General features: G+C 55.5%; 1 protein-coding gene and 3 long non-coding RNA genes across 4 annotated transcripts in view; 3 read left to right on the forward strand and 1 right to left on the reverse strand.

Moving 5' to 3' along the window:
* Positions 1-7479: 7479 nt before the first annotated feature.
* Positions 7480-10239, forward strand: LOC118168322. Its single transcript, XR_004751493.1, has 3 exons — positions 7480-7535; positions 9503-9619; positions 10229-10239. It is a non-coding gene; the product is annotated as an uncharacterized LOC118168322 (long non-coding RNA).
* Positions 10240-12907: 2668 nt separating this feature from the next.
* On the forward strand, positions 12908-13993 carry LOC118168012. The gene is made up of 2 exons (XR_004751327.1): positions 12908-13043; positions 13817-13993. It is a non-coding gene; the product is annotated as an uncharacterized LOC118168012 (long non-coding RNA).
* On the reverse strand, positions 13584-15358 carry LOC118168011. Its single transcript, XR_004751326.1, has 2 exons — positions 15163-15358; positions 13584-14643 (listed from the first exon to the last, which is right to left on the reverse strand). It is a non-coding gene; the product is annotated as an uncharacterized LOC118168011 (long non-coding RNA).
* Positions 15359-17750: 2392 nt separating this feature from the next.
* The window catches only part of LTBP2 (latent transforming growth factor beta binding protein 2), a 64155-nt gene continuing 63638 nt past the window's right edge, over positions 17751-18267 (forward strand). The window contains exons 1-2 of the mRNA XM_035328038.1: positions 17751-17873; positions 17907-18252. Of these exons, the coding sequence (XP_035183929.1) occupies positions 18001-18252 (252 nt within the window). The 5' untranslated portion in view covers positions 17751-17873; positions 17907-18000. The remainder of the gene's footprint in view (positions 17874-17906; positions 18253-18267) is intronic.

Raw genomic sequence — 18267 nt, forward strand, 5'->3', positions numbered from 1 at the left:
TGCCTATGCACTTCGTGCTGGAATCCTACGTGCCCCAGCACATCTTCAGTAATAGCAACTACTTGCCTGATGTCTCAGGATTTTTGGTTCTACTCTCGGCCACTTGACAAGGTAGCTGTGCTGCTTGGGAATCTGGGGTTTGTGCGTTCAGTTCCTCTGCCAAGCTTTGTTTGCCTTAATTGTAGAACTGATGAGAAGGAATTTGTTCTGATACCTGAACAAGTGAAGCCCTGGGGGAAATACGCTTTATTTGGATAGATTTTGTTTTTTGCTCTTTCAAGTGACTAACTCAGCTATAACATTATGAACCACACAGTAACTCCTTGTTCCCATAGTTAGTTTGTATGCTTTATATGTTTCTGGCTGTTCTGCTACCATCTTGTGTCTGACTGGCACATGAGAAAAAAGTTCAAACATGATTATAGGAACTATAAAAGAAAAACACTTACAGGAAACATTGCAGTCCAGCAGAACCTCAGCCTGTCTTTGCATAAGCCTTCCGGTGCACAATCTGCAATTTTAGAATTTTCCTGTTAAACTCTCTTCTTATTTGTGCTTTGTGGTTTTTCTTTGCTTTTCTTTTCTTTTATTTTCTTTTCTTTTTTTTTTTTTCTTTTTTTTTTTTCATTGAATGCGTGAGAAACCCTAATCTCTGCTCTCAAGAGCATGGAACTTGATTGTAGGAGGGAGGTGTTGCTGCATGAATGTGTTCATTTTTAGACATAATTTGCTATAACTTTTTTTTTTTTTTTTATTTTTTTTTTTAAAGTAAAAAAAAACAGCTGTAGCTGAAGTTCACCCAAAATTCCTGATCGGTCTTTTCCAGCTACCCTTCTGCTGGGATGGCGTGCTACGAAGTATGCTGGGGCGTGGGCAGTTTGCACATTGGGTTGGAAATGGGGAGCGAGGCTGAGAGCCAAGCTGTTCTTGGGACAAGCTGCAGTGAATACAGACAAAGGAAGCAGGGCTCTTGCACCAGATGAGGGATGGAGAAACTAGAATTGGCCTAAGGCTGCTCCAGGGTTTTCTGTGAGGCATGTGAAGGCCAGAGTGAATCTGGGTGTTTTTTGGGGGGGGAGTGACTCTGCAGTGGCCAAAACCACATTCTTCTCTCCCTCTTGAGGCAACTCTCTGATAAGCTATGAGAAGTGTGTTGGCCCGTACCCATCCCTTAATTTAGGGATTTATGCTAGCATAATGCTGAAGCCCTGTAAACTGATGCAATTGTCTAAGTAATCTTAGAAATCTAATCTCTTACCAGCATGAACAGCTGCCTGGGGCTCTCCTGTGCTTCGGTAGCTCAAGCGTGAGGTTGCTGTGTGATGGAGTAGTGCCACTCACTGCAGTGGCTGAAGAGACACAGGGACAGAGATCTCTCTCCAGTCCTCTCGGAGGATGAAGAAAGCAGCTCCGGGAGGCTCGGATGTGCCCAGAGAAGCAGTTTGCTGTTTAGAGGCTAGATCAGAGTTGTGGAAACCTTAGTTGCCGGTGGGGAACAGCCTCGGACACCCACCTAGGGAACACGGGCAGCCACCTTATCACTGTCTGTGATTAGGCAGTCGGCAGTGGTACGCAGCCTTCCCCCTCCTAGGCCCTTCTAACATTTGGGAACAGCATGCAACATGCTGGTAGCCACTGCTGAAACTAAAAATTGTAGTACAGAGCATATCACCTTGGTGTCTTCTAGTAAGACACAGTCTTTGTGCTGTGTCCTGCCCATTGACAAGAGCACCCTGGACCACTCTCTCGGATGCCAACCAGTGCTGTCTTGTCTCCTCATCCCCGTCTTCCCATCCATCTCTGCCCTTTGTCTCCGGCTCGCCCCCACCCCAAGGAGCTGACAGTCTCGCTGCGTGCAGCTCCTGGGACAACAGGGCCCTGTTCGGGACGGGGGCTCCAGGGGAGAGAAGGGGAAGGATGGGCAGATGCCGGCTGGTCTGGCAATGAGCCTGTTTCCTGAGCTGCGGGGACCAGCAGCCAGGTGACAAGGAGGTGGCAGCCAGGTGGCAGCCCGGCGCTGCCGACAGTCGGTGACTGCAGCTGCTTGGCCACCAGAGGGGGACCGATAGTCGCCTTGAGCTCCTGAAACCCCGCGGGTTGGGTTCCCGGTGCCTTTTGATTTATTCACTTATTTTCAGCCGACCTCTTGGTCTAGCAGAGTGGTTGGCCGGCAGGTTTTCTTGCTCTAACCCTCAGCTTGGAGTGTATGGGAAGCCAGCACCCGGGAAGCGTCCCCTCGTCCAGCACCAGTCCCAGCTGCATCTCTCCCCCTTGCCCTTTTGTTTTCTGACAGGCAACGCATGAAAATGCATGGGAGGAAGCTGGATTTACGCGCATGTGATTAACCTGCAGCAGGCTCTCTCGGGAGGCTCGGGACAAATAGCTCAGCAAGAATAATGTGCTTGATTCGAACAAACACCAGCAGTAACACTAACCAGATTAGATGCATTCCCTCAGGCTTTTGGACGCACATTAGTCATCGGCATGAGGGGGGAGAGAGAGCTTTAACACATGGACCAAGGAAGCGTAATTGAGTTTATACACAGAGAGCTGATGTTCTCCTTTTAGGGCTCATTATAATGAAATGGACTTCTCTATTAGCTGCAGGCACCGCTAGGCTTTCCGGAGAGCCTGTGGGAATGGAAGCAGATGTAACTCGGTTGGTGCTGACCGATCTGCTCGTGGGCACTGCAAAGAGGAGAAGGAAAGGCACCAGGCCTGACAGCAACAGGGAGGAAGGGTGATGGTGATGGTGCACCTGAGGCATCTTCAGACTCCAGAAACACTTATCAATCAGAAAGCATCCGTCAGTCTGCATTTCTCAGCCGCACGCCCATCTCTGCTCCTCAGGTGCTGGGTTCAGCATTGGAGGCCTGGGGTTTTGTGAAGGACCAGACAGAGGCTCGGATGCTGCTGCGAGGCTGTGGTGTTGAAGCAGAAGCCTATAAAAGGATAAGAGGGTGCAGAGGAAACGCACAGCTCCTCCCGATCCCTTTGTCTTGTCGAACAAGGTCAAAGCAGCTGCCAGCAGGGATTGAAAGGCAAGGAGCACATGGCTGAGCAGAGCTGTCTGCTCCACAGATGGACTGAGGACAGCGAGAGCTTTCCTCCCTGTCCTCCTAAGGGAGGATAAAAGGGTGCGACATGGATGTGGATAATGAAAACACCCATGGTTAAATAAGATTTAAAGCAAACAAACCTTCCTGCTTCAGGGCCAAACCCTGCCTCTGGCGGACAGGAGTTAAAAGCAGCTTTCTCTCTGCTTCTTCTTGCCTCCCTCGAAGCAAGCCCGGGATGCTAACCTGGAGGAGTGTCTGGCAGCTGGTGGCTCCAGGCAGGAAGAGGACGGCAGAATCTGCTTTAATCCTGTCATAGTTCTCAAGCTAATTAGGATCAATCTAATTTAATACTTGAATAAGGAACAGGCAGATCCTTCATGGAACTGGGTGTTAACAGCTTTCCAGAAACCCTCTTCCCCCTAGGGAAGGGCCACCCGCAGCATCCTGCTGGGCCTGTAAGGGGGGCTCTCCCTCGTGCCCTGTGGTCCCGCTGGGTGCTGGCATCTGTGTGTCACGCTGCAGCTCAGGAGTCTTCAGCACGTTTGCAGAGTGTCTGGGTACCTGCTGCCTTAGCTGAATTTCGTCAGTGTTGTTCTGTCACCCGGACAAGTTCCTGTGTAGTGGGCTGCTGGGTGGATGAGAGGTGCTGACGCAGCCAGGGCCTGGGAGGGAGCTGTGTGGCGGTGCTGTGTCAGCGAGCCCCACACCTGTGTTTTTGCACACCCAGGGCTGGCAGGCTTACAGCAGGGAGAACGTGTGCTGCTCCACATAGACCATGTCTGCTCCGTGCCCTCCTCGCGCCACCAGCCCTGCTTGCAGGCACTTTTATTCCTCCATAGCCTTGGCCGAGCTCAGGGAGTCAAGGAGGGCTGTATGCTGAAACCTGTCCTCAGCGATCCCACTGGCTATGGATGCAGTTGTCATTTCTTCTCTGCCTCCTCACCTTCATTGCTCCCCCTGCATCTTGTCCCCTGCCCTGTTCTCCACTGCTCCTTCTCTGCTCCGTTTGCCACTATGGCCATGGGGAAAACGAAGTGCCCTGGTGTGGTCTGGCTTGGCCTTCCTTCCCCAGAAACCTGTGCAGGGGGGGTGCCCTCCCCAGTTTTCTCTGGCTGCCTTTTGCCTTCCCAATCAGTCATGGTAATTTACCCTGGCACTGTTTGGCAGGGGCTGTACCTTGGCATAATGAGCAACCAGGGTCAGCTGTCAGCCTCTGAGCCATGAGCCTAATGCAACAGAACAGATGTAGGTATTTTTTCCAAGTTTTCTCTGGGCAGCAGGATTAAAGTCTCTGTTCTCGGCTGGGGTTCCCAGTGTAGTCACTTCCCTCTGCGTTACACAACACCCTATTAAGACGAACAGCACAAACATGTTCATTGGAATCCCTTCCCCCAGCCCCAGAAGGCCAAGGAACAAAGACGAGGAGGAGGTTTCCAAAGCCTGAGGAGTTGCCTCTTTGGTCCAGGAGCCCTGAGATAATCCTGCCCGGACATCCCCCTGCAAAAGCACACTGCAGCTCTCTGCTCATCTCCATCCTTGTGGTGCCAGGGGTGAGGGGTAAAAGAGCTGTGGGGTCACGTTCCACTTAATCCATCTGGCTGTTTGCAAACCTGGGTGGGTATAAATGGGGGGGAAACTGGTGTAACAGCATCCCCACCATGCCTGGTGTCCGTGCCTGCCCTGCCTGCTGAGATGGAGGCTTCTGACCGCGTATATGTGTGCATGAGCCCAGCAAAAGACAATAGTGAGAAGGGTTTTCTTAGTGCTAGCAAGGCAGACAGAGTTATGCTGTGGTCCAGACACACTTTCTGGCTTGAGTTCAAAGGTGCCATGCCACGTTGAGGCTCAGGTGCTTTTCTGTTGGACACAAAGCTAACTTAGGGCTCCCTGTAGCTGACTGAAGCGGCTGGTCACAGAGGGGGACTGCGGGCACCCTTGGTGAGATGGAGAGGGCTTCCCCAGCAGCCCAAGGGGAGCATTCAAGTCCTTGTGAGCACACACAGAACAAGGATCTGCTGCCGCTATACACCAATTACTTGCTTTATTGACAAAAGACCATAAATGAACAAGGGAATTAATTAGGTCCGCAGCAGGCCAGGTTGGATGCCTGCAGGGCTGAGAAGGCTGGAGCTGGTTCAAAGGCGCAGGGGGAGCAGAAGGCCCTGGAGATCTGTGTAGCAAACAAAGGTGCTGCTGGTTCTTCCCCCTCTCGGGGAGCGCTGTGAAAAAACGTCTCTGACCAGAAGGACAGTCCGCAGGAGGGGGAGAGACCAGTTCCTGGCAGCATCTGTTTGCTCAGGCCTCGGATGAAGGACTTAAGCAGCTTGTTAATTCGCTCCTTGTCCAGCTGCAGGCTTAGTCACTGTGAGCGGGCCTCCAGGGCAGCCCGTGCGGTTGTGAGCCAGCTCCTACAGCCCTGGTACTTTCTGTGAGCTGGACGAGCCAGCGGTGGAGCCGGGGGGCGTTGCAGCTGTCTGGCCCAGCTCTAGTAAAGCGCTCGCAGCAGGTCCTTTCCATCTGCCTTGGCCCAAGAGTGACCCTTGCAAACCTCCTCTCCCCCGCGGTCGCCTCAGCAGATGGTGGGAAAGCAGATGGGGAGGAGGAGATCTCAGAAGCTGTAGTGATGGAAAGGCCTGGCCCAGTGGCACCTCTCGCCCTTGCACCGACAGGTATTGGGTTCTCACAGTGCCACCAAGCCCCTGAGCCATGGCCTCCGTGTGCCTTCTCCTAGCCCTCCAAGCACCTCAGGCTCCAGTCTCTGGATCTCAGTGGAGGCTCTGGATGGTGTCCAGCTGGAAGGAGCCTGCCCCAGCTCCACAAGCAGAGTAGGAAGGGGCACCCGCGTGGTGAGGGGAGCTCAGCACAGTGAGAGCTGAGGAACATTTATGCTCCAGATGACGTGTTGGTGGGGTCTTGGAGCCTGTGAGTCTGGGAGCGGTGTGCTCAGCTGCTGTGAATCGCTGCAAGCCATTTTGGGCTGCTGATTTCTTGACACCCTGTCTCACCCCACATGTTAGATCCTGGATACAGAAAATCTGCTTTGGGAGCAGTGCAGGGAGTTGTTTCCTCACCTAAAATTTTACAAGCCTGCAGGAGCTCAAGGAGGTGGAGCAACATGCTTGGCCCACTGTGGAGGAAGCTTCAGCCCAGCAAAGGGTGTTTGGGACAGCTGAGCTGTGGATCACCCGCCAGGCTGCACCAGCTGCTCTGGAGTCAAAATTCAAACCACAACCAGACTTGGTCCTGATTCCAGACTTTTCCTTCACCTCATTAGTTAGCGGCTTCAGATGCAAATTCTGTGGCCGGTACATGAAGGCCTGGCTAGCATGCAGGGCTCCTGTCCAGCTGCCCTCGTTCGATCCTCATCCCCGACAGGCCTGGCTGGACGCAAGAATTGCAAAGGTCTCGGAGGGAATTTGAAGGGTATCCAGGTTATAGCGATCAGCGTTGTCACACTTTCTCTCCAGGTGGCAGCAGTGGTTGACTTGGACAGAGGACAGTCCTTTCCCAAACACAAGTCAGGCAGACGTATCCCAGTACCACGCAGAGGTGCAAGGTTTGCTTTGCAGGGACAGTGTGCCCCCCTTTGTGTTATGTACGATGCAGACAGCTTGTGAGAGATGACCCTGCCTCCTGCAAAACAGCTTGTGCAAGCAGCGTGGACAAGGAACAAGAAACGGCCTGAAAAGAAATAGCAGGATGGTGGAGAGAAGCTTGGAAAGGTCGTCAGGCCCTTGCAAATGCAAAGATGTCTAGGGGCCATGTAGAGGGGCTCCACTGTAATGTTTGGTACCATGCCCAGCCTGAACCTCTAGCACCATTTAGTAGGCTGGACCAGCCATGGACTCTGTCTTGTTTGGCTAGATGGAAGTAATTGTCATTGTGTCCTGAGTACAGTACTGCTGTCACTCTTTAATTCCTCCAATGAGGTGTTGCAAGCAGATATACATGTGCTGTAGCTGTGCTTTAGATTTGGATTCGCCTCTGGGGACAGGCAGTGATAAGTGTTAAGAGCTGTTTAGATCCCAAACTGTTGTTTCTGAATCAGCTTCCAGCAAGAGCAGAAGACACGAGGGCGAGGAAGCAGCCGCTTCCCCTGCCAGGAGCATCCTGCTGGGACGGGTGGCACCCCGAGCTTGCCATGCCCTCTCAGCAGCTTGGGTTAATGCCCAGGCTGATGCTGGTGGTAGCGTTTCCCCACAACTGTTAGCTGGGTTTGCCCTTATTCAGTGCCTGCCCCGGGGATTTTGCCTGTCAGCTGCAGGGGCAGGTTTGGGTCTGTCGAGGCAGTTCCCCCGTGGAAAGAGGCTGCTGTGATTAATGACCAGTGATGAATGAGAGGGAAAGGGGTAGGAGGAGAGAACTGCCAAGGCTTTAACTCCACTGGGTGCAAAGGTTCAGCCTGCTTTGGATCTGCCGGCAGGAGGGGAAGGCGCGTCCAGGTCCTCAGCCAGCCGGGGTGTTAACAAGCAAGAGGTGAGCCTGGGTGATTAGGATGTCCACGGCTGCATTGCATAAATCAGACTTAGAGCGCCAGAAAAAGTCTCCAGGGTGATGAAATGTCTAAGTGTCATCAGCTCTGCAGAGATAATTAAAACCAGAAAAGCACCGGGAGGTAAAATGGCACAGATCAGTGAAAACAGGCTTGTGGGGTCGGGATCCTCGTGGATCTGTGCTAACTGCAGGGTGGTGGGGGGGAGATGGATGTGGGGGAGCCTGGGTGTTTATGGAGGAGTTGTAGGGGTTAATCCTCCTCAATCTTGGAGACAACCATCTCTGAAAGAGGAAAGTCTTCCTGCCAAATGTGATTCCCTGCTTGTTCAGATGCCTTGAACAGAAAGCGAGGAATGGAGGGAAACGGCGGGGATCCACTCTTGCTCTGCTTGTGCAGTTGGTGTGAGGGAGGGGGACCGCCCTGCCTCACTCTGGGCTTAGCCTCTGTGAACTGTAAATGCCAGCCCTGTAACATGAGGGGGTTGGTGTCATCCTGTAACATGAGGGGGTTGGTGTCATCCTGGGGGAGCCCCGCCTGGGGCCAGGAGTCTGTGCGGGACCTTAGGCTGAGCAGAGTCACAGTGTGGGTACAATGTCCCCAGGAGCCACCAGCATCTCCTCCAGTGCTGACAACACTCGCTGTGGTCAAAAAGCTGAAAGCCTCTTGGGTTAGAGGTTAGAGGAGGGTGAACAGTGCAGGATCAGGTTGCCCAGAGGGGTTCTGGAGGCCCAGTCCTTGGAGATGTTCAAAACCCAACCAGACACAGCCCTAAGCACCCTGCTCTGGCTGACCCCGCTCTGAGGACAGGACTTACCAGACTGTCTCCAGAGGTCTTGTCCCACCTTCAGTCGGTCAGGGACTGTGGGAGGGAGTGCTGGCAGCTGCAGTTCCTCTGCTGCCAGCACCACCTGCTTGTCCAGCTGCGGCAGGGAGGCTTGTGGCCAGCCAAGGTGAGGACAGGAGGTGCTATTTCCAGTGGCTTGGTGGTGGTCTTGAGGAAGACATCGTGTATCCTCATGGAGCCATCACAAAGCTAGTTCCTTGCAGGAGAGCCTCATGCGGGGCCATGGCTGGTGCTGGCTGAACCCCATGGAGCAGGATTGCTCCCGGGCAAGTCGCTGTGCTGCTGGAAGCCACCTGAGCTGTGCAGACAGGCTCAGAGCTGAGCTGCTGCAACACGTCCGCCTCCAGGCGCTGCGATGGTGAAGCTGTTCTGCTTTCAAGCCTCCTTGAAGGAGGCAAGGCTGTGAAGCAATGTGGAAGTTAAACACCAGCAGCCACTTGAGCATCTTTGACGTCAGGTCTGACTGGCTGGTGGCAGCAGCAGGGTTATTTTGCAAAATAGCCATGAAGTATCTGGCAGGGTTTTGTTTTTCTAGCTGCCTCCTTGCTGGTGCCCCAAAGATTTGCAGTGAAGGGCAAATGTTTACTCTCTCCCCTTGTACCTGCCTGTGCCCAAGTGCTTGCTGATGCTGTGTTCCCAGCTCGGGAGGAGCTCTTTGCTGGCTGTGAAATCTCTGCCTGGATTAACTGTCAAAAGGCAAGTCTTTGGCTTATGAGAAGAGCACACTTGACCTTTGACTCCTCAGAGCTGCGCTCTCCCTTGGGAGGAAGTGTTGGTTCAGCCCCTGAACAAAGCACTGGCTGTCATGAGCATGACCTGCCTGCCCCGGCAGTGACAGACTGGGCTGGGGTCAGATTTATGCTCCGGAGAGGAGGAAGAGACAGAAGACCCTGTGACCTGGAAGCTTAGAGGTGACCAGCTCAATTTACTGAGAAATGCAAAGCTACATTGCCTCCTGTGTCGGTCACAATACACCGTCTGGGCAGATGGGCCACTGGCACATCCAGTGTGAGGTGTGAGAAGGGAAGCTGCTTGGTAAGATCCAAATGGTGTTTTGAATCCCCTTCCTCTCCTTATTTTCCAGCCCATTCTCCTCTGTTGCAGCACCTCTCTCCTTCAATTCTTGCTAACATCTTTGCAGCTTCTCCAGGTCCCGTAGAAGATGTCCTCAGTAGCAAAATTGGCCCTAGCCTGGACTTAAGACATTACATGGGGTCTGTGGTAGGTGCAGCTAAACATACTTGCTTTCACTGAGCAATGACATGCATACTGCTCTCACCCGAATTCAGACCTTTTCTCCTACAGTATGCCCTTTGCTCGATATAACTTGGCTTGCTGTAACGCCTGCGGGCCCAGCAAGGATGTGGGCAAACACAGTGTGGGTGCGTGGGATGGTTTCTTTTCCATTTCGTCCCTGAGGGCCAAAGCTAGGCGGTTTATCTGAGATGGCAGAGGAAGCCAGCGTCAGAGCCAGGGCTGAGCTCAGGTCCCAGTGTCAGCACCCTTGGGCACTGCCCCGGCCCCCGTGCCATGGGCTCTGTGTAGAAGTTGTCAGCTCTCCCTGTGCTGATGCTTTTCCATGCACTCCCCTGAGTCAGGTTGCACTTATATCCAGGCTCATCTGGGACCTCTGCAGCTCAATATTACCGAGAGCACATGGGGCTGAGAGGGAAGAGTGTGGAGCTGACAAAAGAATCCAGGTCTGCTCAAGCCTTCAAAAGGCTGTAAGTTTGTTAAAAACATGCTTACAGTCAGCTGGAAGAGAAGTGAGGGCACTGGTCCATTGTGAAATAACATCTCCTTTTGTGCCATCTTTGCCAGTTCCTGTAGGTATTTGTGCAGTTCTCAGCCACTGGGGAAGAAGAGGAGTGGTCCAGGAGGAGAGCATGGCAGTCGGCACTGTGGGATAGGGACATTTCCTTCACCTGCACGGGGACCGGTAGATGGGAGGTGAGCGCAGACCCTGCCAGCTGCCAGCCAGGTTTCTGCAGGGTGTGGATGAGCGGAGGAGCAGTATCTGTACCCTCTGTGCCTGGTGTTGTTTTGATTTACTACCAGGAGAAGGATTGTTCAGCAGCTGCTGTGAACCCGGACCTAGGACAGATGAAGATTTTATGGCAAGCAACAACCACTACGTAACCAAAGCCCTCCCGCATGCTAGGGGCAGAGCTTCCTCCTGCTCCTGCAGCTTATAGGTCTTCTGCGCCTCCTGCCTCCATGTCCATCACACCCCAGAGTATCAGCTGTGCTTCTGTTGGCAGGGGACGGCTGGGAAGAGACCGAAATCAGGGCATTCTGCTGTGTGTTTGCGTGGGAGGTCTGCTGTTAGCATGGGCGTGAGAGCTGCACATCTGAGAAACCAATACAAGGAGAGGGGCCGCGCACGTGAAGCGGCTCAGGGCAGTGGGCCATGTTCCTCCTTTAGATCTGCTCGGTGCTGACAAACCCATTAGTGGCAGCTCGATGCCGCGGTGGAGCAGGACTTTGCTGAGAGCGAGAGCCCCGCGGGCTGCCGATGGCGTCTGAGCCGATGGAGCCTGTCCTCCATGGCGCGCGGAGCGGCCTCGCAGCGGCGTTTTGGGGAGCTCTTGGCCTAGGCCTGGGATGGGCACTGCTGAGTCAGTTCCCTTCCCCATTCCCCTCCTCGAGCCTTGCTGACATGGCTTCCTGGACCGGTGCTGTCAGGAAGAGGCAGTTTGGTTTTTGGGGAGGGTGTGGGTGTGTGTGCGGCCTGGCCTGGCCCACGAGGGCGTGAGAAGGGCACGGAACCATCCGTCCAGGCCAGCTGCTTCCTCCAGTAGAGCACCGAGACAGAGCGCTGCCATACCCAGACTGTTTGGAAACATGTTGATAAACTTCCAAACGTCTCTTTCACAATCCAGATGTGCTCGCCTTGGCTGTAAACCCTCATCTGAAGAACAGGTGTGCTATAATGTTTCTAACAGTGGCCCCAAAGCCAGCTGGAGGCTTGAGCTGAGCGGGGGCCAAGGGGCTGGTGCCATATAGGATATGGATACCGGGGCAGGGACAGGTGAGGCGTTGAGCTGTAGGTCAGATGTAGTTCACAGCAACCTGGAGTCAGACTGAGGGAAGGCAGGGATGGTGCCAAAATATCCCCCAGCCCCCAGTCTTTGCTCAGCAGCATCAGAGCTGTCTCGGGAGAGGCTGCCCTGGTTGTATGTGCAAGCTGGGTGCACCCATGGGGTGCACCAGCCCTTGGCTGGCTCTGTCCTGGTGAGGAAGCACGGGGCTGGAGCTGGCCACCGGCCTTGGTGGTATTTGCTGTGGTTTCCTTCCACCTCTCCAGTGGCTGCATGCTCCCAGCAGCTCCCCGCCGGCTCCACTGGAAACCCTGAAATGGGGCAGCTGCTTCCTTGGGCCAAGCTTCAAGTGTGCCTTGGGTCTGGAAAGCAGACATCCTACATGGGGTGAGGAAAGGTGCCTTGTTCTGCACCTGGAGTGGCCCCTGTCCCTGTGGGAAGAGGATGCTACTTCATCCAGAGCTTCTTGCTCTGCTCAGAAGGTGGTGACCTGATGTGGTGCAGCACGGAAAGCAGCTTTCCTCCTCTTCTCTGCACTTGCCCTACATTTATTTTCTTGTTAAACTCTCATTCCTCATTATTCTTGTTTCCAGTAAAAATCTGGACCTCGCTGCAGGCTCTACAAGTGTGTGCCACACCTGCGCGTGGAGTGGGTGACAGCAGAGGCAGCGTGGCAGCTGGTGAGGGGGCTCCTGGAGCTGTGATGCCACTGGAGAGCTGGATTCCCAGCCTGTGAAGTCATAGCTGGGAAACTGGGTACTCAGCCTAATCCCAATAATTACCCAATGGAACTGTAAAGTGTAAATGAACTAGCCTATTGCCTGATGACTGACTACTTGAGCTCTAACACACGCCACCTAATAATTGGCGATTTCTGCAGTTCTCTAAGATTCACTTATTAATAAGCTGTTTAACATGCACTTGAAATAACTGCATTGTAACAAACTGAGATCATTTCTCACACAGTCCTTCCAGCTCCCAAAGTGGTAGGAAAGCATCTAAAATTGTGTGAAGGGGATGGCAGAATAGCCAAGCAAAAATAGGGATTCAACGCCAGCCACACAGGTCAATTCCATCTCAGGATGTGCATGGCCATCACCAGTTTTCCTCTGAAGTGCAAAGCTGATGGGCTGAAGGACTTCCAGCCTGAGTTCCCTATGCCCTCAGCAGCAAAGGGTCATAAGGAAGGGACAGAAACTTGAAGGAAATTGAAGTTGTTGATTTTTAGGATGGCTGCTTTAGAATCAGAAGCAGGAATGAAATTACTTTAATCCCAAACACTCAGTAGAACTCAAAGCTTTATAATGCTATTAAGAAAAGTTCATGATGGTAGGAATTTCTCAGAAAAAGCTCCTTCAGCACAGTCTGGCATTACCGTGTTTCTCCTGTCCCTGCTGTTGGGTCGTCTTGTTTGGATCTCTTTTTTCTCCTCCAGGTTGTGGTCTCTTTGGGAAGTGCTGCCAGTGAGGTGGCACCAGCCATCAGGAAAGGAGATCTGCCCCACGGTTCCTGTGTCTCCCTAGCTGTTCTTCCCGTTTCCCTGTTCCCTGACAGTCTGTTACAAGTTAGTGTTCATCGGCCACCTCAGGAATAGCCTCCTGGATGTAAGACCCTAGAGAAAACAGGAAGAGAAGGCTGCAGAAATTCATACTGCCAGGGTCCTTTCCTCAGTCCTCTCAACAGTGCCCCAGCCACGTGGGGACCATTCCCTGTTTGTGGGTCAGAGCCCTTAAAAACCAGCCAGATGCTCTGCTTCCTCCTGCTCCTTCTTCCCTTTCCCTCCTCCTGAAAACCACTGACCGCATGTTCCTCTTGAAGCCCCGCCATGTGGATGCCCTGGGCAGGTTGCTCTGGAGGAGGCCGTGGTGGAAGGAAGGGGTTTCCACACAGGGCAGCCTCCCTGCACAGTGGGGCTCTGTGGGGATGGCCAGACCCGCCTGGCTTCCAGGCCCCTCTCCCCACCAGGGGTATGGAAGAGGCAGAGAGGCCAGGCCCAGCCTCCCGGGGAGATGGAGGCTGCAGTCAGATCACTGCAAACAGGACTTCATTAATTATAAATGGACAGGTTCCCCTGAGCTGCTGTGGCTCTGCATGAGTCACATTCTAGCTGAGTTCTCTCTCTCTCTCTCTCTCTTTTTTTTTCCCTTCTGGACGAGTTGCTGAAGGGGCTTGAAATAACGTGATGGATAAATAAGGAGCCAGCTGTGCTCTGCAGCCAGCCCCACCAGAGCCTTTCTGCAGCAGTAGCCCACAGCGCTCTCCTCTCTGCCTCACTCTTCACTCCCATCCCTTGGGTTCTGCCATCTGTTCCTGCTCTCCAGGTTTCTTCTCATTCACAGCGGCATGTTTTCCTCTCATGTTGTAACCTCCTTTCCAGCGTGTGGTCTCAGCCCCCGGTAACGTACGGACATATGTTTAGACAACAGCACGACCAAAGAGTCTGGCCATGGGACACCCACTTGGCTGGGCTGTGCCTCCCGCCCCCGACTCGGAGATGGTCCTGGCTAAACGAAAGCAGAAGGAGCAATAAACCCAGCTAGGAGATGCTGGACAATTTGTGTTCTGTTTTCTCACAAGATGCCGTCACTTACATGGTTCTCGGCTGCCTGCTGGCCTCCTCCTCATGAGGGGAGGCTGGGATGTACCCTGAGGCTCTGAGGGACACACCGAGAGTGGGTGGAGGTGGCTAGAGGGCCAGCATGTGTCTCCTTGGGTCTGTTCCCAATGGTCCAGGGGGAACATCTCCATCCCTGAGTGTCCCGTCAGCACGTGTGCTGAGCTGTGTGTGCATCGTGGCGTAGCCAGGGTGTCAGATGGTGTCTGTGGAGGATTTGCTGGCTGTGTTCTCACGTTTAAAAACCACTTTTCTTGCCTCTCCAATGTTCTTGGTGTTAGAGGTCCTCTGCAGAGATGTCTGCCTTGCTGGAAGCTGTTTCTCCATTCAGCTCCCCATGTACTCCCTCCTTGTCTCTTGACTCTTTTCAGAGAGGCTGTGACTTGTGCCCCTGAAAGGTGGCTCTGCACTCTGCTTTTTAAGCCGTGGGGCTGGCCAACCTTCACCTGCCCTTCAGCCCGAGCCGGGGGAGGGCTCCTTTTCCTCTGCGGGAGCAACAGGCAGCTCCTGAATCCATGGAATGTGTCCCATCTGCAGCGCGTTAGGGGTCCGCTCACAGACGAGGAAGAAGCATATGTGGGTTGTGAACCCTTCAGAAGAGGAAGAAAAGGGGCTAATTAATCTAAGGGATGTGGTGCCAGGAGCCGCATCTGGGGGCCAACTGGCCCTGGATGCATGGTTCCCAGGTGCTACCCCTCCAAGGGGGTACTGCAGAGGTGGTGTGGACATGAAGGGTGGGGAATGAGGGTGCAGAGGGACTCCAATCCTGAAGAGCCCTGTGGGCACTGCGAGTTTGGTCCTCGCCTGCCCAAGCATCCCTCCTTCTCTGCCGCAGTGGTGGCAGGAAGGATGTGCCACGCTGTCAGCATGGTGCATGCTTGCTCCTCTCCTCTTCAGGCTCCAACAAGCCCCCTCCTTTCCATGCTGGCCCCAAGGGCTGCCTCATTCCTCTTGGTATGCAGCTGGCCATGGAAAACATGGGCTTGGGGAGACACTGCGTCTCCATCTGACCTTGACCTCTCCTTCGGTGGTGTCTCAGCCACCTAGAAGCTGGTGCATGGACTTACAGGGAGGCAGACGCTCTGCTTTGCCCTGAGCACTTTGCCTACCTGCAGCTCACCCTCCTGGACCAGCGCTGTGCTCCCCGCTGTCGGATCGCTCTCGCCACCCTCTCTCTGCTGCTAATCTCTCTTCCCAGGCGTGGGTTTGATCTCGGCGGCGAGCAGCCCGACCGTCCGCGCTCTGTCTGCGTGAGTTCCTGAGAAATGAGGTATTTCGTGTTTGTCTGCTGAGCCCCCGCTGAGCAGCATGCTGCAGCCCAGCTCGCCTTGCCGCTCCCCATGCTTCCCAGTTTCCAATTCGTTTTTGGGGAGGGCTGAGTGTGAGACTGAGAGGCAGCTTCCCTGTGCGTGTGCATCACCCCCCTGCTCACCCGCACCAGGGCTGCCATCGCTCCCCACCCCGTGGCCACTTGTCATGCCCTCGGTGGCCACTGCTCCTCTGCAGCACTCCCGTGGGGTCGAACAGCTCCTGCACATCACTGTGAGAGCACCTGCGTGCATGGGTGAGGCTGGGAAGGGCCGGGTGCCTGGCTCCTGGGGGTGGCTGTAGGCACAGCACAAGGCTAATCTGAGATAGGACACAAGCCTCCCGTGCCGGGCTCCGTGTGGGACATTGGCTTTATAAATCTCATTCCTCAGCTCTGCTGGGGAGACACAGGCTCCTGCAGCTTGGGCAACACTGAGCTTGCATCTTCCCAGCGTGACCCTGTGCCCCCGGGAGCAGGAACCGCCTCGTTCCCCGGCCGAGCCCACACTGGGGCTGCCTGCAGTAGCTCTGAGCACTCTTTCAGCCGCTCTGTTTATGGCTTTGTTTATGGTGTTGATAATTTTCTTGTGTCAGGTTTAGGCACAAGCATTCTTTCCACTGCTGCATAAGAAAGTAATTAGGTGAGGATGGAAAGGACATTCTTCTTCCTCAGAACAAAGAACTGAGCCCTGGCTGTTATCGGGCACTGCTCGCGGGGTCCAGGGGCTCTTTGAGCTTCTGCCCAAGTAGGCAGAGAGCTGACCACATCCCGGGGAGTGCCAAGGTGCCCGCTGCTCTTTGCTTTGATGCTGCTGCCAGCTGCTGTCACTGAGGTTGAAGCCCAAATTCACTCAGCCCCTCTGCTCCTGTCACACTTGCTCACCTCCAGGTGGGGGCTGGAGGCTCAGGCAGCGGGAAGAGGGGAGCTGGAGCAACTGGTTTCAGACTGGGAGTTCTACTGATGGAGGTGGGAGAGGGGCTGGGGGAGCTGGATCCTGCTGCTGGAGAGGAGAGGAGAGGTCAGTTGATTCTTCAAGGGGCTAGGGGAGCAGCAGGTGCCGGAGGTGAGCCTGGACTCTATTGCAGCCCCTCTGTAACGGAGGAGACAAGGGAGATCAGATAAAGCCATGGGCTGATATGACAATCAGCCTGTCTGATTTGTCTGTTAAACTGTGGTTGAGCTGCAACATCTGGTTCAAAGAGCCCCTGCCCTGCAGGCAGACGTGAGGGTACAGCAAAGGGATTGCTCTGCGTACACCCCATCTCTCGCGTTCTCTCGCAGACATCCAGTAGCTGCTCTCAGCACCGGGATGCTGAGATGCACCTTTCATCTGCCTGACCCTGATATAATGAAGCCGAGTTGATGAGCATTACAGGACACTCTTTGCAGGACACTGCAGGGACAGACACATTCCGGTGGGGATCTCCCCGCCTTGAGAGCCCACAGTGCACTGCTTTGCTCTCCTCATGTGCAGAGATGCAGAGTGGTCTTGAGCCACCCCCCGGGCTCACAGCTGCAGCTGTGGGCCAGAGGGAGCCCACCCCAAACACACCGTGGTGTCAGGCTGGGACGGAGCCTGCGCTCCTCCAGGAGGACTCGCTCCTGCCCAGAACAGCCAAGGGCAGTGGAGAGCAGCAGGGACGTGGCAGAGGATCAGGCCAAGCTGGCACATCTGGCTGAAAGGGGACTTTTGGGCACTTTCTCCCTCCTCCCACTCTTCCCTCGGTCCTTCTCAGTGCAGTTAAGACAGTCACTTGGAGCCAGGTGCCCACACGGAGGCAGATGGGAGGGATGGAGGTCTGTTCAGCTGATGGGCTGTGTCTCCTGGAAAGTGCCTCTTAGCTGGAGCACCAGGAGCTGCTAGGCGGGTCCTTTCCTAGCCTGGACCTACACAAGTAAGCACGTAAACCCTGAGCCGGCTTTGGGGGTGAGATCTCGGAGATCCCCGGAGCCAGCACGGGATGGCAAATAACGCTTCCACCGCCGTGCCTCGGCTCTCTGCTGGGAGATGCCCCCGGGAGCAGCGGGCCGGCTGGCGGTGCTGCTGCGGCTCCGGAGGGCCCCAGGTTTGGGGCCGGGGCGCGTTCCTCCGCTCCCCCCCCCCCCCCCCCCGTCCCGCTCGGGGTGCCCAGGCTCGCTGCGGGCAGGGCGGGGGGCGGCGGGGGTCTGCTCGGCGGCTGCCGGGCCGGCCTCCCCGGGCAGGCAGGGGTTAAGGCTCCTCCGTTGTAGTTTGTTTCCCTTTGCCAAAGTGGGTGTTGCTGGAATGTCTCCTCTCCTAAGGAGGGGGGCCGAGCCGTGTCCTCCGGAGGGGGGGGGGGGGGGCTGTCAGCATCAAAAAGACACAAAAGGGGGAGGTTTCCAAAAATAAAACCCTCCATCCCCTCCAGGCTCTGCCAGTGCCAGAGGCGGGCGCGAAGGTGCTCGGAGCTGCCCGCGGAGCGCGGCGGGGGGACGAGCCGCCCTCCTCCTCCTCCTCCTCTTCCTCCTCCTCCTCCTCCTCCCGCGGGGCCGCCCGGCAGCCCCGGCAGCCCCGGCAGCCCCGGCCCCGGTGGGCAGCAGGTGCCGGCGGAGCCCGGCGGGGCGATGGGGCAGTGAGGAGCGGCTCCGCCGGGCGGACCGGAGCGCAGCCGGCGGGACGATGCCGACCCCTCGCCGCCGGCTCTCGGCCGCCCCGCGGGCTGACAGCATGAGGGGAGCCGCGGCCAGCGTCCTGCCGCTCACCTTCGCCATCCTGCTGGGGCTCGGCGACTGCCAGAGGGACCTGGCGGCCAGGCTGGAGCCCGGCGCCTCCCGTCGAGCCGAGCCCCGCCGGCTGCGGGGCCAGGCGGCGCCCCTGGGGGCTGCGGGCACGGCGCCCGGCCTGCCCCGGCCGCACCGAGCGCCCCCGGAGGCAGCGCCCCTGCCC

The sequence above is a fragment of the Oxyura jamaicensis genome, chromosome 5, assembly GCF_011077185.1.
Source record: "Oxyura jamaicensis isolate SHBP4307 breed ruddy duck chromosome 5, BPBGC_Ojam_1.0, whole genome shotgun sequence".
In the NCBI taxonomy this organism is placed as follows: Eukaryota; Metazoa; Chordata; class Aves; order Anseriformes; family Anatidae; genus Oxyura; species Oxyura jamaicensis.